This window comes from Nelumbo nucifera, chromosome 1, assembly GCF_055504915.1.
Source record: "Nelumbo nucifera cultivar China Antique chromosome 1, China Antique-T2T, whole genome shotgun sequence".
NCBI lineage: Eukaryota > Viridiplantae > Streptophyta > Magnoliopsida > Proteales > Nelumbonaceae > Nelumbo > Nelumbo nucifera.
In genome coordinates, this window is record NC_142649.1 from 124,625,045 (window position 1) to 124,649,956 (window position 24,912).

Genomic DNA, 24,912 nt, shown 5'->3' on the forward strand with positions numbered 1-24,912 from the left:
AGCCATTTCTCCAGGTCCAGGAGAGTTGGTCTTTGGTCGGAGTGTTAGTCGGACTAATGATTTTATATATAGATGGGATAGGGGTAAGCAGTTGAGTGGCACGTGACGTGATATATAACCATGGCAAGTATATGGTAAATGGTAATTAAAGATTTTGAAGTCTGAATTTACTATGGAAGATGCATTTATATTCTAGAGAATGGCGACGATGCAATGACCATCCCATCATCATTATGGATGATGGTGTATTTTTGTGAATATTCTGAAAGCACCCCTCCATCTGGCATCTGCTATTCTGCCAATCTGCCATGCCATCAAAGGTAAAATAGGAAATGGGGAGGAAGCAGGGTTTAGTCTTTTCTTTTTTGTCTGCCCGATCATCGCGCTGCCGCTGCCCTCCATGTATATGTTGTTTTTCCTCCATTAACATTAGTTCTGCTCGAGCCTCGAGGACGAGGATACTCACCTATTTCATTTCATCCTTCCTTGTTGGGTGCCTGCACGCGGGACGGACCTGTCATGGTTCATGGACCGACTCATCGCCCCATCCCCATGTCCATGTGTATTCTCTGTACGTCTCGATCCAAATCACTTTCATTTGAAAGTAATGTCCGCTGCGTCCGGCCCTCATGTCTCAACCACCGTGAGTTTCCCTTCAACAGGCAACACAGTGGGATGTGGGAAATGGAAATCTTCATATGCTAGAACTTAGGGAATGACATATCATACTCATTCAAACTCCAATAATGTTGTACAACTGTGAGTTTTTTTACTGTTGCTGTTGGGTGTGTGTGAAATTAAACTTTTAAACTATGACTATAAAGAACAGAAAGACAAAGCTCTGTTATCGAAGAGAGAGAGAGAGAGAGAGAATCAGAGAGCTGATCAGTGATCACTGATCGAGCGGAAGCGCATAGAAGCATCGATTTCTACCACCATCAAGGTGTTAGGTGTGGGAGTGGGAACGCCATGACTAAAGTCATAGATAAACATGAACTCACACTTGTGTGTGTGTAGTTTTGTTTTTAAGCGTACAGCGATTCCAAAAATCATGCCTCTGGGCTCTAGCATCAATTGGGAATTTCCAAGTCAAGAAACCTACCTACCTGTCAGACATCTCTAGTGCTGCTTCCCAAGTTCCAATTCCCCACTTCATGAGGCCACGAGGGGAAAAAATAAATAAAAGAAGGTAAAACCCCCCATCTTTTGCAGGATGTTTGATTGAATTGAAGGTCGTCTTTTATAATTTGACCCAACTTTTTACCTCCCCTTTTCCCTTTACCACTACAGTCATAAAATTTCGGGAAAAAAAAAATGAAATCGGAATAGTAAAATTTTGGTAGGAAAAACTTCAGACGTTTTGAGAGAGTATTGTAATTTTGAATTAAATTAATAAAATATGAAAGAATCATTGAACATGCATAAAATTATCTCGTTATCTGCTTTGGACATCATTTGAGGATTTTTTTTTTAATGTATGGGAATTTAAGTTATAACAATGGGAATATTGAAAAACTATTATAAAAGTATTAAACATTAGAATATGTTATGTAAATATCTTTATACAAAATTACAAATAATGCAATAAAATTTCGTCATTGAAACCTCAGAAAATTTTATTTCCTTACACCTAAACAAAATGCCAAATTTTCACAGAATTAAACACGTTGCTTATAATTTGGTTTAGCTATCGGATTTCCTCCTCACCCACCTTAGAGCCCTTGCAGCCATAGATCGGAAACACCTCCAATGACTAAAGATATACAAGTATGAAGATGTTTCCAATGTGTGACTGTAAGGGCAATGAATGAGAGTGAGAATCAATTTTGTGAGGAGGAAAACCAAACTCTTTAATTTAGCCATTTTGGATGAATGACAAGGGTCATTTGACCAGAGAAATTGGTGTGTCACTCAAACAAATTGAGAACCTCTCTTTTTTAATAATGTACTAATGGGGATCCCTGTGATATATGAGCTTTGTTAAAATAACTTGAGGCCAAAGAAATTAAGGTGCAGATTGAGTAGGCCTATTCCGAGTCCAATCCAACTCAACCAAAGATTTTGCATAAATTAAGCTTGAATATATTGCACACTTGGATTTTAACGAGGCATTTGTTGATTAATGACAATACAAATTGTCTTTGTCATTATATTACATAATGCCAATATTATTGATACTTATATCTCTATCCTTTTATTTTTATTTGTCTACATGCATTGTATAGTATGTACAGGTTGCACTAATGAAAACAAAATAAAATTATAGACAAGTGACCCCTCACAAAAGTTTTTGATGAGAAATCCTAGATGGAGCTTATGATGATCATATGTAAGTAGAGGCCTATCATTAATACATGTGTTCCTGTACACTGAAGCCACAGGGGTAAACCCATCGCCATTCATACCACAACCTACCAGAGTTGCTTCATTGATGAGTTGTCTACTTCTCTATTTGCTTTGATGAATTGTGGACAAAACCTGTACTTGTAATAATTCGATTGGCTTCATTTTGCTTAACAATCCACACATGTTACTTCTCCAATAGTTCACTTCGTTTTGTAGGTTCCATAATCCATGTTTTTCTTGGCCTTTTTTCTTCATAATTTATTTTTTCTTTAAATTTTGCACTATTGTCCCAACATAGTTAAAAATAAAAAAGAAAAATCAATATTTGTTCTCTAATTACAAATTTATATTTTATAATAAAGACGCTTTCCTCATATAAATTTATATTTTAGAAAATTCCTATGGGCCAAACCTTATGTATCAGAACAAGATCAACCCCCCTGACGTAGACTGCAATTCAATAGCCATCCTAGGCCCATTAAGTAAGGCTATCTATAATCCCTTTCTCATCTCTCTTTCTCTCTCTACTGTTAATATGTATGAGACAGTGATCCACCCCAATTTGGTAAAATAGACGTAACATCTACTTATGATCATATCGAATCTCTGCTGTCTCTCACCCGGCCGTGGGAATATTTACCAGGAAGAGAAAAAGAAGAAGAATATATATATTAGCCATAAGCCTAAAGTGAATTTGAGAAAACTGTTCCCCAATTATCACGATACTTGTTTATTTAAACAGTTGGTGAAAAATACTGGACACACAATTAATACAGATCAAGCGGGTTTGATTGGACCCATGCCTCTTATTGAATCAATTTCCTAAGTTTTGATTAATTAATTAATAGTTGTACGCACCAACTTTCCTGCTGACTGCTGCTGTGTGTGGCCATGCATGTTTTTTACTTTTGTTGGATTCGGTCATACAAATTAAATAAATAATAAATGGAGGTTCGAATCCATTGACATTCTACATCTACATACAAATGGGGATTTCTGGTTGGTATGTGATTCATTCAGTAGAGCTAGCCTCTATATTTTGTCTGAATGTTCATGGAAAAGCTTGGGTACTGACTTGATTGCGAGGAGGAATCAGTTTGCAGTTTGTTCCTATCTTGTGTATATTTATAATTAAAGCTTTTCCTCTTCAAGATGGGATCATCGCCAATCCAAACAGTTGTTCATCAAAAACAATGTTTTATGTTTATTCGTTTTTGTGACAAATCAGAAAAGGATTTGTTTGGTCTTTTATCTACTTGTCGGTTCTCTACACATCTACTGTTGGGCGCGTTGTGTGGAATTTTCCGGTGGCTCGTCTCATTTCCGATTATCTTTTCTTTTTGCAGTATAATTTCCTTGGTCATGGCATGATGGCAATTACCATGAATGAGACATAGAAGAGTTTCAGACAAACAGTGGAAAGTGGAATCCATAAGAGAACCCGGGAACGAGGTGAGTTGGCAAACACGCTGGGATTCTTCTGAGTTAATTGCCACGTTAGACGTTACCTTTCAGTTTTGTCCCATCAAAAAACAGTGGTATTGTCTTGGATACTGGGCCACAAGGCCCATCCTAGAAGTTACAGTGCGCTGCATAGTACGAGATCAGAGCTCACTCCTGACTCCACTATAAGAGAGTGAGCTTAATTTCTTATCATGCTTTATGTTTTGGTGTTTTGTAGGAGTTGTTACAGAAATTTACTCTGCGGTTTCATTGTTTCATTGATCAAGCTGGTTGGACAATGACATGGAAATACGATCTCTATCTCAATAAACAGCAGGAAGCGTGAAAGAGCGCATTTATGAGATGGTTTAACTTTAAACAGGCAAGTATCATAATCTTGGTTGAGTTTCGGGCTTCGGGGAAACCATTCAATTGCTGGACAACAGTACTGAGCGCAGGACACCCAACAGCCAAAACTTAAAACTTAGTACGAAAGATTGGATGGGTGTAGGGGGGGGGGGGGGGACTACAGTACAGACTAGTTGTTGTATTTGTATACAAAGAACCATGCCAACTTCTTCCAGCTAGGCACATTGTGACTAAAGGGATTTTCACTAGCCATGGGATAGCCGACGAGTCTAGGTCAAGGAGGTGGACTTTTTGTCACATTAGGGCTACATCATCACCTAACCTACCGACGTGGTTCATTGGCCCCACCCACCCCTGATGCCACTTGATGATGATTTTTATGTAATTTCTATAATTTACCATTATATTTTATGATGCTTTAGATCTGCCATAATTTATGATCAAATTTGGAACCAAACAAAAAGAAATTCCTCAGACAAATGCATGAGTGCCAAATATGTGGCACATGTAGCTAAACCTACTCAGTAAACCCGAGAAGGATTCAGGTAGGTAACACTAGTCTCGTTGCTATCTTGTGAACTTTGTAAAAACCTTCCTTTTTTATCTTTTAAAACATTGGATCACAACCTCCAAGAGGATTTGGCGAGGTTTTGGGAGGGAGGGGGGGGGGGGACCTCTGAAAGTTATATCCGTCAAGGGACAAAGAATAAAGATACAAGACAAGGGAGAACTACAAATCTACACCGGCCTTTCTTCAGCGACAAGTGATATCTAATTATACAAGTAATATTTCAAAGCTTAAAAAGTCTTTGTACAAACAGCGTTGAACAATGAAGTTTCGTATGCATTATCAATACATTCAACCCTCTCTTTTCCATTTTCCACCTCCAATGCACACACACACACACTCACTTGCGCTCTCTCTCTCTCTCAAATTATATGCTTATATACATATATGGAATTATATATAATTAATAGAAAGAATTGGGTGGGTAGGGACCCAAACCCAAAAGGGGCAGATGGGCCACCTCAATTAAAAGTTTTGGTTGAATTTAGCAGGTAAAGGTACCGTTGAAATTAGGGTATCTTCTCGAAATTCGATCTCTTCTACCTGGTCCAATTCCTGCCTTTCCTTATTATAAAATAAAATAAACAAAGGGAGAAAGGCTTGAGTAGGGGAGATCCCTTTTAATCTTTGTCATGATGAAAGAAAAGGGAGTGGTCACTATTCATAGCTCAACTTATACTTTAAAGTTTCTGCAATTCTACTCTTTTCCTTCTTTCCAATAGGTTCTCTTATTAGTTAGTATTTCGATGATCCATTGTAGAAATAGAGGTCTGTTTGAGTCTGAATACTGACTGCCTCCAGGCCCTCCACCCCCTTTTCTTTGACTGGTAAGATAGGGTTGATTTTGATTTTATAGATTGGAAGGAAGTTCATGGGTGAGATGGGCCCCCTGCATTTCATTTCAAAAACATCGAACAAATCACAGCTGTTATATGCCATTCGAGTCTACGCACCCCTTATAGTTATGGGCTGCAATAGATGCTTGCCCTTCCGTGATCCGACCCGTCAGATTTCGGGTCATTGCATGAAAAGTCTAGTGAATCTGATAGCAGCCCACTAAAATACAAATTTTTAAACAAAGCAACACATTTATCCTTATTTACAACCAGGCAATGAACCACTTGCCATCCATGGGCCAAATTATTGGACCAGATGAAAATGAAACCCTACTGAACGGGGTTGGTATTGGTAGGTTGGTTTACCCTTTGAGACCCATTATTATGGTAGTACCCACATATCCAGCAATGTACTAACGTACAAACAGGGATCATCTAATGAGTAGGTCCTCCCAAAAGTTACGTTTCAAGTAGACAATCCAGGCTGCCCAATTTATGTCGGAAAAGAGGTTGGCCTAATCGGGTCAATTATACTGTGACCCACCACCTATTTCTCATTTCTGATAGTGGAAATATGTGGCCTTTCCAAAGCCATATGCCCAATTGCCCATATCCATCGGCACTATTTTAACTCTCCCACACATGGTTTTTAAAACCGACCTGGTGACCGAATCAGTCAAGGGTCCGGTTAACTGATTGAATATTCGGCCCATTCTAACAAAAAAAATAAAAAACAGTACAAGCGATTAATCATCTGATTCAACGGTTTTGAGAGGAAATCTGATTTTTGGGGAAAATGAAATCGATCACCTGACCAATTCCCAGTTTTCCAGTCCAACCGTCTGATCCGATCTGATTTTAAAAATCATACTCCCACATACCATCCTACTACCGGAATCCAGATATGCTCACCACAACACTTCTGCTGGCCACATACATTCACACAACCGCACATTGGGAACATCGGTGATATTAACGTGACCAACAATGTGTTGATGTGTTGTGTGATAAACAGATCCGAATTCTTAGTACATCCCCCTTGGTTATACCTTGTTAACATTGGATTCTGCTTGAATAGTTTTGCCTTAGGTTTTTTTTTTAAAAAATGAAAAGAAAAAAAGTGAGAAAGCCGAGAGAAAAGCTCGGCTGTCCTACCTGTCCATGTTCGACAATCTCTGCTGTCTATGGTGTCTCTCTAGTGATACGTAGTCCATACAGGCAGCATCACCTCCGGTAGTGATAATGTTTCATGCTTCTTATGGACCAACTTCTAGCACAAATCATCTGGCACGTGAAACATTTAATTGTAAATCTCTCTCTGGGAGTTCACATGGCGAAGCGTGAACCCGCCAATAAAAATCTTACACGTCCGTAGATTGTGAGCAAATAATAGGGTGTTCAGCCGTTAGCTGAACAAATCCGATTGAATCACTCACAAAAAGACAAAAAATCCAAAATGAATTCCTTCCAAGGTCATTCGAACTCCCTCCCCATTTTGAGACCTCCTTTCCTCCAAGCCCTAACCCAAATATCCCACCGGCCACTACGACACCGGTGTTCGTGGCCGTGCAACAGCGGCAAGTATTCTGGCAGATACTCTGCAGTCTCTCCGTGGGTTTCATTATTCGCATTCCTTTTCTTCCCTTCTTCTTCTTCTTCTTCCAAACCTAATGTTATTTTTGGTTTTCTATTTTCAACGACAAATCGAAGCTCAAGTCAGCATTCATCAGAACTGATGAGAGTAAATCCGACCTCCGACCTACCAAACATGTGGTACATTTGGGTGAACTGACAACTTTGCCTTCAGTTTGGAGAACGCCATTTTGCCATTGTCTCAAAGGATAAGAGTCACCTCAGTGACATATACGACCACCTTAGGTCTCTCAACTCAACTCATACGAATAGGCTTTACCAACCACCGAGGAGACCTCCCTACCGAGACGAGCTCCCATACAGGAGAGCTCCTAGCAAGACGAGCTCCCTTCCAGGCGAGCTCCACACTCCGACACTTGTCTGTCAAGTGACCACTTGGCAGCACATGCAACAAGATCATCAACACGTAAGGTAAATCTGTCAGGTAACTAGTCTCGAACCCACTTCTTGCATTGAAGACATGGAGGAAAAATCACCACTGCATGTCACAGCTATGCACCAGATGGCTAATGCATGTTATAGGTGGCTAAACAGGTAGCACTGATTAGGCTCCAAGTGCCCAAGCCAGATCCCAGGTGTCTCGATCGGATACCAGTTGAACTGAGCCAGGCCACAGGTGTCTGGATTGAGCACTATGTGGCCGAGCTCGAGTAGTGAGTGTCCTAACAGATTTCCAGGTGTCTTACTCAAGCTCCACTAAGACAAAGCAAGCTCCAGGTGTTTCAAGCTACGACAGGTGTCCTACGTCTATTCGACACGTGCACACTTTGACAAGTATCCCAAATCCTATTTAAGTGGTAGTTAGCATTCAATTCATACTTTATGACTCACTGAATTTTCAACCACCCTCTGGATAATTTGGTTTACTGATTTGACCGTCAGAGCTACAAGCTCAGGATATCACCCCGGGCCCTCTGACCTTATTTCCTCCTTACAAGATGCATCTGAGCTCTTCCAGAGACTTCACCACTTTCGGACAACAACAATAGTCGTCTATGGGAATCAGTGGCTAAAAGCCATCTCCCTAGCAAAAGTTCCTCTACTGGCATGTCTCAAACATCCAGACACACCCTTAGGACCTTTCGCCATTCTCCCAATGAGACTTCACGGGGGCACTCCCGACGAACCCCATCTCCAGAGGCACCAGAGGGAGTTACCCATAAAGAATTCAATAATCTGGTACATATTGTAAAAGACACGAACCTTCGATTTCAGGCCAGAGATGAGATTGTGTAGATTGTACATCAAGTGATGAGGGATGCAGCAATAGAAGCCATGGCGCAATAGAATCGGCAACCACCACCGTTGGTCAATCAGCCAGTTCCACTAGTCTAGAAAAATCAAGTTGTGCAACCCATTCAACAAGTAAACCAACATCAACTGCCTCCACCACCGGTTGAAGCCCCTAGCTTCACGTGATGAAAGATGCCCCGAGCATAGAGGCAGGTCACCTTTGATCGACATACATCGAGGTGAACGAGTGGAGAGGAGAGAAGAGGAAAGATGGGAAAGGCACAATCAGCATTGACAATCCGATCTTTTTGCTCGGCGTTCCCATGAATAAAAAGAGGTGAGCAGATCAACCTCCCCCAGAACCAACTACTCACGAACTACCGAGTAGATGATGAAGTGGAGGCAGTACACACTAGAAGACCGCCGAGGTGAACGACGGGGGCATTTAGACAAGCTAGACTTTGTTCACCCGAAAGCTGTAAGTAAGTAAACTGCTATGATACCCAACTTAGATACAGCATCCTCATTGGTTTCAGAGATCCTTTTGGAACCACAACCTAAGGGGTTTAAGACCCCTACTTTTGAAACTTATGATGGAACCATTGATCAGTGGATCACATGGAGAGTCTTCAGGCCCTAATGTTGTTTCATGGGGCCACAAAAGCCAGTATGCGTATGGCTTTCCGAACCACATTTAGAAAGGCAGCCAGACTATGGGACTTCGGGCTGCCACCTCGGTCTATAAGTAGTTGGACCCAATTTTCTGATTTATTCATTACTCACTTTGCCACGAGTTGTAGATGCCAAAAAACTGTAGTAATGTTGATGCATATCAAGCAAAAGCCTAGAGAGACTTTAGGAGAATATGTGTAGAGATTTAAAAATAAGGCACTGGAAGTCTACGACCTGGATCTTTCTGTCGAGTTGGCAACTACTATACGAGGTGTCCAAGACAGATACGAATTTTCACTAACAAAAAGACCAACTCATAGCATGAAGGAATTCCTAGACCGAGTTACCAAGTACATGAACGCCGAGGAGGCGTACCTGATAAAGAAGGACTAGAAGGAGAAGGAGCGCAAGAGGAATGGTGACAATCAGGAAGGAAGAAAGAAGGTCAAAGGTTCTAAGGGTGAAGGGACATCAACTTGCTCTTGGACTCCACCTCAGAAGTTCAAAGCGTACACTCCCTTGAACGCCCCCTGAGGTCATATTCTGATGCAAATTCAGAGGGAAGAATACTTGAAATGGCCCAAGAAGTTGAAGGGCAACCCGACCAAGAGAAACCAGAAGAAATATTGTAAGTTCTACAAGATAGTGGGACATGATATTGAGTACTTGAAGTAGTACTTGAAAGATACTCGACCTGTTGAAAAAGCAGAAACAAAAAGAGATAGAGGAAGATCTGGACGACTTCACAAAAGGTATAGCAAGTATTGTTCATGTTATTGTAGGTGGATCAACAGTAGTTGGATGTAGCCACACTGCGAGAAAAGCTTCAGTTAAAGAACTGCAAACCGATCTGGAAGGCCAACCTGAGAAGAAGCCGAAAACCACCGAGCCGATTATGTTTACAGACGATGACCTAAAGGATGTTCGATTCCCTCATGATGATGCCTTGGTCGTCCATTTGTTGGTGGCAAACTACCTGGTAAAAAGAGTTTTACTTTATTCTGGTAGTTCAACGGAAGTGTTATTTTTGTCTGCTTTGAACAGATGAGACTAGACAACAAATGACTCACACCAACCAATCAACCTTTGGTCAAGTTTTTAGGAGAAACGATTATGCCAATTGACAAGATATGCCTGCTTGTAACAGTGGGGACCACACTGAGACAAGCTAGTGTAATGATGGAATTTCTGGTAGTCAGTTCACCTTCTCCCTACAACATCATAGTAGGGAGACCATTACTTCACTCCCTCCAAGTCGTGTTGTCAACATTTCATTTGGCAATGAAGTTTCCAATAGAGCATGGCATGGGGACAATCTGAGGAAGCCAGATCGAATCTCGACAGTGCTAAAGGGAAAACAACCCACTAAGGAAGAGAAGCCAAGAAAACCAAAGAAGAAGTCAACCGAAGGCGATAAGAAGGCCGTGACAAAAGCAGTCAATCTAGACTGACTTGTAGAAGAGAATGCTAGTCGAGCTCTACCCATTAAGCAAACAGTGGTAGTGCCCACCTCCGCAACTAAACCTAAAAGAATAGTGCAGATTGATTCACTCCTTCCCAGATCAATGAGATTGGCTGGTATGATTTTTATATTTAAATTTCGATGTTTTTTCTTGGTCCACAGTCGACATGCCAAGGATCGACCCTTCAGTCATGACTCATAGGCTTAATGTCGACCAAAAAATTAGACCTATAGTGTAGAAAAAGAGGAAGTTTGCCCCTAAACGATTGAAGGTGATTAAGGAAGTTGTTGGAAAGTTGCCAGATGTCAATTTCATCAGAGTGTCGAGTACCCGTACTAGGTTAGCAATGTGGTGCTCGTTAAGAAGGTGAACGGGAAGTGGTGTATCTATATAGACTACACTAACTTGAACAGAGCCTACTCGAAGGACTACTTCCCATTAACCTAGATTGACCGCCTAGTTGATGTGACTTTGGGCTATGAGTTGTTGAGCTTTATGGATGCATTCTCAAAATATAACTAGATTTTGATGGACCCAGAAGATGAAGAAAAAATGACATTTGTAACAGACAATGGACTATATTGTTATAAAGTAATGCCTTTTCGGTTTAAAAAATGTCGGGGCAACATATCAGAGACTTGTAAATAAAATTTTTCAAAGAATTAATAGGAAGAAATGTTGAAGTCTATGTGGATGACATGGTGGCTAAATACCGAGCTACGTCTGATCAGATTGATGACCTAATTGAAATATTTGGGGTGTTGAGAAAGTACCAACTTAAATTCAACCCGAATAAGTGTCTTCGGTGTCACTTCGGAAAAATTCCTGGGATTCATGGTAACTCGTCGTGGCATCGAAGCTAACCTTGAAAAGGTACAAACAATACTAGACATGTGACCTTCGAGCTGTGTCAAGGAAGTTCAATGACTAACTGGACGAGTAGCAACTCTCATTAGATTCATATCTAGGCTCGAAGGTCGGTGCCTACCACAAGGCAACTAAAAAACTTAAAGATTTTGAGTAGATTTCAGAATGTCAAAGTGCCTTTGAAGAACTTAAGCAATACCTCAACTCGCTTCCTCTGATGACGACACTTGAACCTGGTGAAGTGTTTGTTATCTTTATACTTATCAGCTAGTGATGAAGTCATTAGCTCATAGCTTGTAAGAGAGGTGGATTAGTTCATCATCCTATCTACTTCGTTAGCAAAGTGCTACGAGATTTAGAAACTTGATAATCAAATATAGAAAAGTTAGCTTGTTCCATGATCATGTTAGCTCGGAAACTTCGACCTTACTTTCAAGTGCACACAGTCGTAGTCCTCACCAACCAACCACTACAACAAGTGTTGGCAAAGCTTGATGTCTCAAGGAGATTGATCAAATAGTTGGTTAAATTCAGTGAATTCGATGTGAGATATGAACCCGACCTACGATCAAAGCATAAGTTCTTGCCGCTTCATAGCTGAATGCACCTTCTCACCCGAATTTACCTTGGAGGAATCTTTTTCCAGTTTGGCACTTGTCCCCAATTCAGACCCTTTGATGACCTAGGTTTTTCATGTAGACAGGTCATCAAACCAGAAGGACAGCAGTGCGGAGCTCATTTTGATCAGACCAAGGGAGGAAGTAAAGTGGGAGTATGCATTGCATTTCGGGTTCAAGGCCTCTAACAATGTGGCAATATACGAGCCCTTGATCCATGGGCTCAACTTGGCAAGAGAAGTCGAAGCAGCAAAGTTAATGGTGTATAGTGACTCTCATCTCATGGTCAACCAGGTAATAGGACTCTATAAAGCAAGAGAACCCGCTATGGCCAAATATCAAGCCGAGGTACAAGGGTTACTTAGTCATTTTAAGGAATTCCACATCCATCAGATTCCTAGTTTGTAGAATGCCCAGACCAATTTGCTGCTAAGACTAGTTGGATCCGTAGATGTCAACTCTAAGAGGACAGTGCATGTGGAGGATTTGCAGTGACCAATTATTTTGGACATATCTACTATCGAGGTCATTCCTGTGTTGGCACCTGCTGAATGGACTCAATTTTGAGCTATCTACATATAGGAGCGTTGCCCTTAGACCATCTACAGGCAAGAAGGATACAAAGGAGGTCAGCTTGATACACGGTCATCAGGGACCAGTTATATAGGAAGTCATTTACTTGGCCCTACCTCAGATGTCTTAGACCTTTTGAGGTCGAATGTGTGCTCCAGGATATTCATGGAGGTATGTGTGGGGCACACACAGGAGGTAAGTCGTTAGCACAAAAATCTCTACAATAAGGGTACTACAAGCCTATCATGATGGTAAATGCACTCCACTTTGTAAAGAAACGTGATCGTTTCCAGCACCATGCTAACGTACCTCGCTAGTCAGTTGCCAACCTCCAGTATCTTGTTAGTCCTTGGCCCTTTGCTTTAGTAGGGAATTGAGTTAATGGGACTCTTTCCAACAACATCGAGGTAATGGAAACAACTTGTAGTTGCCATAGATTATTTCACAAGTGGGTAGAAGCCAAGCCATTGGCAATAATTACATCACGAAACATATAGAACTTCATCTGGAAGAACATTATCTGTAGGTTTGGCTTACCATGAGTGCTCATCTTGGACAATGGCAAACAGTTCGATAACGTTGGATTTCAAAACTGATGCAAAGATATGAGTATCCACCAATGGTTCACCTCAATCAGCCACCCACAAACTAATGGGTTAGCCGAGATGACAAACCGCACATTACTATAGGGATTGAAGACTCAACTGGATCAAGCTAAAGGTCATTGGGTTGAAGAGCTACCAAGTGTGCTATGGGAGTACAGAACAACAAGTCAAACAACCACTAGAGAGACACCCTTTAACCTAGTGTATGGAACAAAAGAGGTAATCCCAGCCGAGCTAGAAGTGCCAATACTACGGACCGAGACTTATGAGGAAGACCTCAACAATGACGAGCTCATGAACAACTTCAACTTAATTGAAGAGATAAGGGAGTAAGCTCACATAAGGACAACTTCATATCAATAGCGGGTAGCTCGGTATTACAATGCTCGAGTTTGTAAGCGGTGCTTGAGAGTGGGAGACCTTGTCCATAGGAAGGTGTTTGTACCTGAGCCGGGAGTAGGAAAACTTGGTTCAAATTGGGAGGGCCCCTACAAAGTTATCAAAGTATTGGGACCAACGACTTATAAGCTACAAACTCTAGGTGGGCGAGCTTTACCACGAACCTGAGAATGTACTATGTATAAAACTTGGAATTTTTATAAAGTTCTGAGTTTTCATTCATCAAATTTGTTGTAACTTAGTTTGGAACTTAATTTCCATAACTTAATGTTGTGTTAGTACTATTAAAACATAAAAGCATTGAGGAACTAACTCGGCTCCCTACCGGGATGACTTGAGCAAACCAAGAAGGTCAACTCGGGAAAAAGGGATTAGGGATTAGTAACTCAACCAAGGTGGTAAGCGCATGGGTAATAGTTTAAGTCAAAAACTCAGTTGAAACCATAGATATGTCAAAAAACATGCACTTCCATTACTATTCAAGAAAGTTTTGTACAATAAAAAGAAAGAGAAAGAGCAAAAACAATCAAGTTCTTTCAATTCATACCAAGCTTATTAGCTTGGGGGTACAGTAGGAAGACAGAAAAATAGATCATTGGGAGGTCTGATCAGTGGACACCTGATCGCTAGGAGTGGTAGACTCGAGATTGCTAGTTGAGGTTGAGCTTCATTTTCCTCCTCCTTGAGCTCGCTCTTTACATCGGCTCCCAAGATCAGATCCTTAGGTGCCTATTCTACTTTTAGCTTGGAGATTAGGCGGTCAAGTGTAGTGGTTGAGAGGAGCTTGAATGGTCTGAAACCCTTTCTAACGAAAGGGATGGTGTAGTCAAGCATCTCAACATCATACTCCCCCGAGAGCTTGAAAGTAGCAATTGCCTTTTCACCAACTACCTCTACCTTGGCCTTGAACACCTCATGCTCCATGAGCTTTGCCTTCAGGGCCTCTTCCCTCTCCACACTAGCCTTGAGCTCGGAGGCTGACTTCTGGCATTCTAAGTTGGAAGCCTCAAACTTTTGTGACAACTCAACAATGGTAGATCGGAGACCAACAACCTCACGCTCAAGCTCAGCCTTAACAGCAGCAAAGTCGGTTTCAACCTAGGGCTTCTCCAATGCCAAGCTATTGATTTGGCATAAGTAGCCCTCCTTAATCCGAGCTAGATTATCAACTAGGCCTTGCTGGCTACGAGCTCGGGCACAAACCCCCTAGGCCATGGTAGTGGCTTGAAAAAGCAAAAGCTTAAGTTAGAAACTCAGATGAATCAACAATACAAAGAGGATAAGAGCAAACTTACCATTACGATGTAGGAGAAGAAACGAGTCTCCAAAACATCAAAGGAGAGGTTCTCCATCTCCTCCCAAGATGTCGACAGCACCACACCTCTACCTAGCTCGCAAGCAACTACATGATCCCTCACAAAGTCACCACACTAGCCTTGAGTTCGGAGGTTGACTTTTGGCACTCTAAGTTGGAAGCCTCAAACTTTTGTGACAACTCAACAATGGTAGATCGGAGACCAACAACCTCACGCTCAAGCTCAGCCTTAACAGCAGCAAAGTCGGTTTCAACCTAGGGCTTCTCCAATGCCAAGCTATTGATTTGGCATAAGTAGCCCTCCTTAATCCGAGCTAGATTATCAACTAAGCCTTGCTGGCTATGAGCTCGAGCACAAACCCCCTAGGCCATGGTAGTGGCTTGAAAAAGCAAAAGCTTAAGTTAGAACTCAGATGAATCAACAATACAAAGAGGATAAGAGCAAACTTACCATTACGATGTAGGAGAAGAAACGAGTCTCCAAAACATCAAAGGAGAGGTTCTCCATCTCCTCCCAAGACTTCGACAGCACCACACCTCTACTTAGCTCGCAAGCGACTACATGATCCCTCACAAAGTCACCACTACGGACTGTCCAGCTGGGGTTCTAGATGGGCGTGTGCTAGGGGGCAAGGCAAAGGAGCCCTCTCTTGTTAGAGACGTGGTGGGAGGTCGTTTGGTGATGCTCAGAACAATGTCAGAAGGAAGTTGTGTTGAAGTTTCCTTCTGCTGAACCTGCACCACGGCTATAGGAGTTAGGAGAACTTCATCCTTCAAAGTAATGACTTCAATCGAGCTGGTGGTAGGACAATTAGTAGTATCCTAGGACAATTCACCTTCTGTCATCTTCCTCTTCTTCAGCCCTGACCTCCTTGGAGCTGTCAGTTTGCTAACAAGTTGGTCCACATGTACACTTGGATCTAAAAGAACAAAGGAACAAGGTCAATACTGAAAATAGTTCAGAAAGGAAAAAGTAATAAAAGTGATAGAAACTAAGTTCTAACTACCTCGGTGCCCTTGGCTTAGGCCAGTTCTCAGGAGAGCTTCCTCAGTTAAGTAATCATCAATCTTCAACCTAAGATGTGCAAGCTCCCATAGTTGATCCTGTGCCTCTGAGGACAAGAATTGGCCCTCAGTGTCAGTGATAGCTGCACCCCGCTGGTTAATAAAATGTCAAGGGTCGTCGTGAACAACAAAAAAGTACTTTGACTTCCAGTCTGAAACCTTGTTGGTGTGACCTTCAAGGAATTTCTTACCAGACTTGAAAGCAAAGTAGAAAAACTTCTCGTCCCCTGGAGTGTGCTTAATAACACACAAAGCAATGAAAGCTTGGATGTCGATGGGGATGCCATACGCGTGCAAGCCGAGATGACATCGACAATTATCCTGATGGCATTTGGGGTGAGCCACCCCCAAAGTAATAAGAAAGACATAGGAAGCGTCGATCACTATACGAGGTAAGGGGAACGTTAACCCTACAACGAAGTTCTGCTCAAATACGCATACCTTGTTGTCATTGTGGTGCCAAGGGGCCTCATTAGGAGTTAGAAGTCTAAATTAGAACTCGTTGGAGACCCCATAATGAAGCCGGATCCTTTGCAGGTCTGCTAACGTAGACTAAAAAGGGGAAAAGAGCTCGGTGGGATTAATGAAAAGAAAGTTTGGGGTAGAGATGTGCTCACTGGGAACCGAGGCGAGCTGCCCTGAATCCCTATGAGCCTGAGAGGTCGATTCTGCGACCTCCCTAAATGCTTGCTCGACTCTTTCCATATTGGCAAAATCTTCTGCCATGGAACTTGACATTAGAGTATTAAATGAAAAGGAAAAAGAACTCGAGAAGAGAGGACTCACCTAGGACGAGCTAGGAACGAAGATGAACGAATTGGAACGGGGGCAAACCAAGCTTCAATAGACGAGCTCTCCGACCTCAACAGGACTACTTCAAAGGATGAATGTGCAAATGGTCTCCCTTGGGGACCTCTATTTTTTGCCAAAAGGGGTGGATGATGAACGACCATGACCAAACGGTCTCAACGGTTTAGATTCATGACCATTGGGTTTCTCGAAGTCCCAAATCATTTTAGCGCATTTTTTAAGTCCAAAAATTGTTAATTGACACTAATTCAAGTCTGTGCATGCCAACTGGAATGCTTCATGGAGCTCTCCAAACATGTCACCAAACAAGGAGGCAGGGGAAACAAAAGAGTTAGCACCCAAACAAGCAACATAGTCAAGTACTTCCTTTACTCAAGCATACTCACCTTGGATTCGGAATTGGGGGGGGGGGGCAAGTGATGAGAGTAAATCTAACCTTCGACCTGCCGAACATGTGGTACATTTGGGTGAACCAACAACCTTGTCTTTAGCTCGGAGAATGCCATCTTGCCATTGTCGTGAAGTATAAGAGTCACCTCGGTTACATATAAGACCACCTTGAGTCTCTCAACTCAATTCGTACGAATGGGTTTTACCAACCTCTAAGGAGGCCTCCCTACCAAGATGAGCTCCCATCCAGGAGAGATCCTACCTAGCAAGACGAGCTCCCTTCCATGCAAGGTCCACACTTCAACACTTGTTTGTCAAGTGACTACCTGGCGACACATGGATCAAGATCATCAACACGTAAGTAAACCTGCCAGGTAACCGATCTCGGGCTCACTTCATGCATTGAAGACATGGAGGACAGATCACCACTGCATGTCACATTTATGCATCGGATGGCTAATGCATATTGCAGGTGGCTAAACAAGTAGCACTGATTAGGCTCCAGGTGTCTAAGCTAGATCCCATGTGTTTGACTAGATACCAGCTGGCCTGAGCCAGGCCATGGGAGTTTGGACCAAGCACTATGTGGCCGAGCTCGAGTAATGGCTGCCCTAACAGAGTTCCAGGTGTCTTACCAGAGCTCCACCAAAACAAAGTAAGATCTAGGTGTCCTACATCTACCCGACATGTGCACACTTTGACAGGTATCCTGAATCCTATTTAAGGGGTAGGTTAGCATTCAATTCATACTTTATGACTCAATAAATTCTTAAGCACTCTTTGGATAATTCGGTTTACTGACTTGACCGTCGGAACTACAAGCCCAAGATATCACCCCAGGCCCTCTGACCTCATTTCCTCCTTACATGATACATTTGAGCTCTTCTAGAGACTTCACCACTTTCCGACAACATCAGGAACAAAGGTAATCTTGTACTTCTTTCCGCCATAGGAGATGGAAGTTGTTTTTGAAGCAACAATATACGTGCTTAGCTTTCCTCAATTATGAATAGATCCCTGTGCTTTTACTGTGAGAACTTGAGAAACCACTGTTGCAAGAACATGAAATTATCATTGTCTTAAGAAAGCAAATGCAAAAATAGTTTCAAAACACTGAAGAATTTAATACTTGCACAGAGCTCATGTCTTGGAATAGACATGGTAGCTAATCTGGATTAGGAAAATTCTATTTTTTGTCCCCTTCTTTTCTAGAAATTTCTGACATTTTTGAGACATGCCTGTTATCTTATTGTTGACAGCAACAAAGGAGGAGGTATCAGTTGAATAAGAGAACCCAACTCCTACAGGTGTCTCTAAGTATAGCATATTTGCTTTATTGCTTTTGCAAACAGAGAAATATACAAAAAAAAAAAAAACTGCTGGGTGATACAATTCATCTGTACCCAAAAAGCCCATCTGAGAGAATGAGATATGATGAAGATCAAAATTGACCACAAGGGCAAGAATGGAAAGTTGTTGGAGTAGGGTGTCACCTCAACTCAGCACCTCGACTACTAAGAAAGACCTGCAACCATAAGAGATATCAGAGGCAATAATCCCAGGGGCGTGAACTCCAACGGTTAAGTCAGTAATCGCAAAGGGAAAATAAAGTGAGCTGGAGAGCTTGGTGAGTTGAGATGAGAGCTTGTGTGTAGAGCTACTGAGCTCGTAGGGAGTGCTAGAGAGCTCATGAGGAGAACTGGGGAGATATATGTGATGAGTTGAAGAGCTCGTAGGGGGAGGTAGAGAGCTTGTAGGGAGAAATGAAGAGATCATAAGGAGAGCTAATGAGCTCCATGGGTCGAGGTGTCCGGCATACCTTGTTCATAGTAGCGTACTAACATGTCCAGTTGTGTCCAAATGATTGGGGGATTCACCTATTTATTGGAGAGGGGCTTCATCCAAGAACCGACACGTCTTTTACACGTGGTCGGAGCTCAATCCACTTGTCACGCCCTTAGTTGACATGTTATGTGCATGTGGTAGGCAGTGGGCTTGCATGGAGTGCATTGGCATTGATGTTCTAATCATCTTGGCCATGTGTTGCTTGTGCATGTTATGAGTTAGTGTCATATCAGCTTGTTAGGACCAGGTCAGCTCGTAGCTCGTCAGGACCAGATCAGTTCATAACTTGTTATGACCAAATCAGCTTGTCAATTGACAACTTTACCCCCAACATGCTGCCACTTGGCGGTTTGTAACTTATGGTCGGTTTTGGCCATATCAAGATGGAATCGCTGACATTTGTTTAACCAGTGAACAAGAAGCTTGGAAGATGGATCTATTTCTGTTTCAACAAAGTAGTAGAATGGAGCTCTTTGTTTCTTTTTGTCCACAGTAACAAAGTAGTAGACAGAGAGGCTGCATTCTCCAAGAAAAGGCACGGCTGAGATAGAGATGTAAAAGCGGCAATGGCATTACACCAGATGCTAATGCCATACATCGGTCGTTGTGGTCACTGATGGTTTAGTCACCGGATGCCAAATTCGGAGTACGAATTTCGGATGAAGGACTGTGGGAGGGCCAGAGGGGAGTTCAAATGATGGATCGAAGTATTTTTACTTTTTTTTTGTATTTTAGTGGCCGGTTCAACTGGTTGGACCGCGTTAATACAACATTTCCGTTAAATCCCTGTTAAGTCATTAAGATGACGTGTTCGATTCTGGTTTTTGCGTGAACCCACGGGTTCACAGGATGTAAACTCCTCTTTGGGGAAAACACATCTCCTCTGTTCATTATCATCATTTCTGAGGAAATAGAAAAAAAAAAAAGTTCCATGAACCGGTCACTTCAAAGTGAAACATCGTGCCCGATTTCAATGAGATTACATCGCTTGACTGTTATACCCGTCTCCCCGTGTTGTCTGCTTGGAGTTAATCTACGCAGATTTCATTTCCAAATGATAAATTGCTCCCGAGCATGATGGACGACTGATCTTGGATGCATTATGTCCACGTCCTCTTGGATATCTTGGATAAGTTATAATCATAACTTCATCCACCTATACAAAGGTGTCTCCTTCAATCAGAAGAGGTGTGCATGACTTTGCTCTCACACACTCTAGCTCTCTCGTATCCTTACAATCACATTATCAGGCCGCTGATTTAAGCATCAGAGTGCTCACCTTAGATAAAGCAACCTAGGTACTTTGATCACTTATTTTTTGTAGCTAGACTAAGCGATCTACTCAGTCCGGCGTTCGAATTGTCTACTAGTAGGGAGCATCAGATTGCACATCATCATTAATATATATTATTATCAAGCCACCAAGCCTGACAAAAAAAAATTAATAATTGGGTTGATACTTAGGCTCAGTTTGGAAGGAATACAAATACAAATATGTAGAGTGCAAAGCCTTGCATTTTGTATTATTTTGTATGCATTTATACTGTACTCCTAATTAAGCCTTATTTACAACTAGGGGTGTCAATTGGATTGGGTTTGGTCCAATCCGATCTAATCCAGTGTGAGTCCATTATAAATGAATCAAGTCCAATCCAACCAAGTAAATGTTTTGGACCAATTTGGATCGATCCAATTCAATGTCTGAACTATCCAATTTATTTAAATTCATTTTGATTTAGATTGGTTTCAACCCAAACCTGATCCGTTGATACATATGCTTTTATCTTATATCAATGGACCAGATATTAGCTTAATCTAATCCAATCCAATATAAATTGTTACGGATGAACCAGGCCCAATCCAATTTAATAAATATTTTGGACCGAATTGATCCAATCCAATATGTGTTATTGGTCAGTCCAATCCGTCCAAAATAATTTTGGACTGGACGGGGTCCAATCCAAAACGGTCCATTGACACCCTTATTTACAACCTGAGCCTGGGTTTCAAATTATTTATCCTTGAGCTGAGCCCGTTGACAAGCCCATCAGGTTTACCTCGACAATAATGAACAGGTTTACGTGTCACAGTTGGTTTAAAAAATTTCTCCGTATTGACTTGTTCAAAGATATATCAAACACTGTAACATATTATTGACATAAAATAGGCCTGAAACATGAGGCTGGATTAGGAATTATGTGACTCCTAATCCGAGTAAGGGGAAGGAAACAGGATCAATGGATCATTCATTTAGGGGGCCACCATATAATTATCCCACCGGTAGCCGGTAGCAATGTATTACCGCAAATTTAAGTAGGTTTGCTCCGCCCCCTTTATCTCTATCACTCCACGAAACCATAATTCGTCTTTGTGGTTGGAACGACAATATAAATGGCCGACCGAACCATTTGACCCGAGACCTAGTAGAGCATCACTGGGTTGGGTTAGAGATTGGAGTCCTCTGTCCTCCCACGTTTCAAACCAAACAGTGCTTTAGTTTCACACTAGTTGGTTTAAAATTTAGATAACCAGCTCTGACGTCGCTGTGAGTAGCAGACTCGTTCCCTTGTAATTAATTACTATAGCTATTACCATCATTGTTATGATTGATTCAAGTCTTAGATTAATGTAGAGATTAGATCTTGTCCTCCAGCTTGGCTAGTTAATGTAAATAACTAAATATGTAATGCATTGTGCCACCTATCTCATCACTCATGTTACTTCTGAGTTCTGAGTTCTGACGATGTATCAGGTGGCAGAGGATCACAAATTAGTTTTATTAATAATGATCATTATATTGTTGAATAAAGAAAATACAATACAAATTAATTGTGTCTTCTTCTTCTTCTTCTAATTGTTAATTAATACAAGAAAAAATATGATATAAAACGGTCACGTGAGCTTAAATATGCTATTTAATGTTTATTGCAATTTGCAATTACCCTAACTAATAAAACGATACCTCCTTTCTTCGATTATCTTTTTCTCGTACTTTAAATAAAAAAAAAGCCCATTATATATTCTAATCCAACGGGATTCCTTAACTTCGTGTCTTCGTGATATTGCTTTGTATAAATTATAAATAATGCTGAAACGTCGTCTCCGACTGTGCATAGTTGCAGAAACATCTCTTCAAATCTTTCACCCTTTCGCCTCTATATCTATATCAAAAAGATCTTATTATTCAAATGGGAGTGAATGAGAAATTTTACTCATGACTCTTCCTAAATCATAGACGGCGGCCATGTTCAAATCTACTCGTTTTCCCAAATCTAGAAAACAGGGCTTATGTGATTTGGAAAAACCATCCGAGAACGATTATGTCGTCGTCTTCGTCCTTCTTTTCGTTGTTGTTCATATTTCTCTGATTCTCCTTGTCCATGATGTCGGACGACCACTCTGTTTCTAGCTTATACTGCTGCGAAGGGGACGCTATTTTTTGGGATACCGACACCTGCAGTCCGGATCCCTCCATAACGACTAACACTTATCTGTCAACGACCGACGACGATGATGGCCAAGAGAGGAATCGCTTTTTTGCGACACTCATGGATTCCGAACTCCACCACTTGCCGGTGTCCGACTATCAGCGACGCTTTTTCGATCGTTCGATTGATGCCACCGCCAGACAGGACGCCATTAACTGGATGTTGAAGGCATAATATTTGTCCGTTTCCTGAATTATTTTTCATTAAATTTGAGTCTACCCTTCTGTTTCCTTATCGTTTTTTGCAATTTTGTTTTTCTTCCTTTCGTGTGACTCAGGTGCATACGTACTACCACTTCAGACCTGTAACGGCGTATCTCTCCGTCAATTATCTCGATCGTTTCTTATGCTCTCATAACCTCCCGGTACATAGTTGCCTTCCCCTGTTTTCTGTGGGCCTGTGGCCAGAAACGTTGCTTTTCATGTCAATGAAATCCGACGGCTGACGCCATTTTTTTTATTGTTTCGTCAAACGAACAGCATGAGAATGGGTGGCCTTTACAGCTGTTGTCGGTGGCGTGCGTCTCTATAGCAGCGAAAATGGAGGAAGCGAGCGTTCCCCTCCTCTTAGACTTACAGATGGTGGTATCTAGCAGATTCGTATTCGAACCCAGAACAGTTCAACGGATGGAGCTCCTAGTCATGACCAATCTCAAATGGCGAATGCGCTCCATTACACCATTCGATTTTGTTGACTATTTTGTTTCTAAGCTTCCATGCTTCAGTTCCCGACACCCGTTCCTCAGTTGTGTTTCATCGCGTGCTTCGGATCTTATTCTTAGCACAACTCGTGGTAAATTCCTGTAGCAAGTTCTCGAAACTTAAAATCTTTCCCACGTAGATTCTAATTTTTCAGATTAATAATGCTTAGTAAATAATAATTTTAGTCGGTCTGGTTTTGGTTGGCTGAATATGTGAATCAGTCGTAGATTTCCTGGGTTTTACTCCGTCGACGATAGCCGCGGCAGCAGTGCTTTGTGCTGCTCGGCGAGGAGTGGATAGCACAGGGTCCGGCAGCGATGATCGGGGCACGGCGACTTTTTTTGACAAAATGAACAGAGTAATATCTCGTGCTTGAACCTTGCTTTGTATTCAAGTATAAGACTATTATAGTAAGCAGAAAGAAAGAAAAAGTGAAATTTATCGTGTTTTTTTCCGGGGACAGGAAATGGTAAAAAGCTGTCACCAACTAATGGAGGAGTATCTGGTGGACACGTGTCCGATGGCTCGCCTGAAACACCGGAGAACGGAACCTGAGCCACCAAGCCCGGTGGGCGTACTCGATGCGGCTGCCTGTAGGAGCTGTGATACCCAAAAGTCTGGTGCCGAGAATCCCGATCCCAGCCCAGGCGAACTGCCTAACAAGCGCCAGAGATCATCGGGACCGTCGGATGTACATCAATTATAGTTAAAACTTAAAAGACTACTGCTCCCCCGATTCCTCAAATTGTTTCTTTTTCTTTTTGTGGAAATTGGAAAACAAATTAAATAGCTTTGCTTGACGATGACGAACGGTTTAAGATTGAAGTTGGAGGATCAAGGATGAGGAAGAACTGCTGTAGAGGGATTCTTTTTTGGTTTCTTGTTTATTATTGGAATATAAATTTATTTTATAAAAACTTTGTCCATATTTTTGTGGAGTGGGTCAGGGTCAGGGGTCTCTCCTCAGACCTCACTCCTCACACACTCTCACACTCGCACAGTCTGTCGCACTCTCATGTTTTACTTTCTGACTGACTATCTTTAAAGGCTAAAAGCCAATTAAGAATAATGTTTCAATTATTTTGGAGATGTATTTCTATTTCAATCATGGAGAAAGCATAAACTGTTTAAAAAACGCAGAGACCAAATGGCTATATTAATGAAATGTCCCCTTCCTCGATGAACAACTCTTGAGTCTTTGAACTTGGTTGGATCTAGATGGAAAGATGAGCGAAGAACCACGACAGAGCTGGAGGGTAGTTTTGTCACGTTGGCGTTGTTTTGTGTGTGCCGACTGCCGACTTGCCGAGGCCTCAGACAGTGAGAGAAAAGAGCAAAGATTTGAAAAATATTGTCTGACCGTTGAAGTGGGATGACATAAGCATGATGTGTGCTCGCCACGTATGAGAGAAGTAGGGATGGAGATACCGAGGATCTGGGGTGCGTGCGGGCCAGCCAGGATAAATATATCGTGTCCGTCCACGTAGGAAGAAGGACCTGACTAATGGAGATCTGATACGTGGGAAAATGACGATGCGTCACATCACCAGGAAGGAACTCTGTACGATTTCTTTTCCGGTTACGGGGATCGACATGACATGGATGTCGTAATTACGCATTCCCAAATCCCAATCCCCTCCCTCTAGTTCCCGCT

The 24,912-nt window shown here is 41.8% G+C and overlaps 1 protein-coding gene and 1 long non-coding RNA gene across 2 annotated transcripts; one reads left to right on the forward strand and one right to left on the reverse strand.

Annotated features, from left to right (window-relative positions):
- Positions 1 to 14,163: 14,163 nt before the first annotated feature.
- On the reverse strand, positions 14,164 to 19,013 carry LOC148803775 (uncharacterized). Its single transcript, XR_016081380.1, has 5 exons — positions 15,967 to 19,013; positions 15,796 to 15,879; positions 15,411 to 15,694; positions 14,940 to 15,339; positions 14,164 to 14,867 (listed from the first exon to the last, which is right to left on the reverse strand). It is a non-coding gene; the product is annotated as an uncharacterized LOC148803775 (long non-coding RNA).
- A 3,044-nt stretch (positions 19,014 to 22,057) lies between these two features.
- On the forward strand, positions 22,058 to 24,351 carry LOC104609732 (cyclin-D1-1-like). Its single transcript, XM_010276106.3, has 5 exons — positions 22,058 to 22,725; positions 22,835 to 22,921; positions 23,037 to 23,349; positions 23,480 to 23,616; positions 23,722 to 24,351. The coding sequence occupies exons 1-5, from the start codon at positions 22,450 to 22,452 to the stop codon at positions 23,962 to 23,964; spliced, it is 1,056 nt and encodes a 351-aa protein (XP_010274408.1). The 5' UTR covers positions 22,058 to 22,449; the 3' UTR covers positions 23,965 to 24,351.
- Positions 24,352 to 24,912: the final 561 nt, after the last annotated feature.

Coding starts and splice junctions, on each gene's coding strand:
- LOC104609732 (XM_010276106.3), top strand. CDS start 22,450: ATGATGTCGGACGACCACTCTGTTTCTAGCTTATACTGCTGCGAAGGG. Junction 22,726..22,834: donor CCATTAACTGGATGTTGAAG/GCATAATATTTG, acceptor CGTGTGACTCAG/GTGCATACGTACTACCACTT. Junction 23,617..23,721: donor TTTTTGACAAAATGAACAGA/GTAATATCTCGT, acceptor TTCCGGGGACAG/GAAATGGTAAAAAGCTGTCA.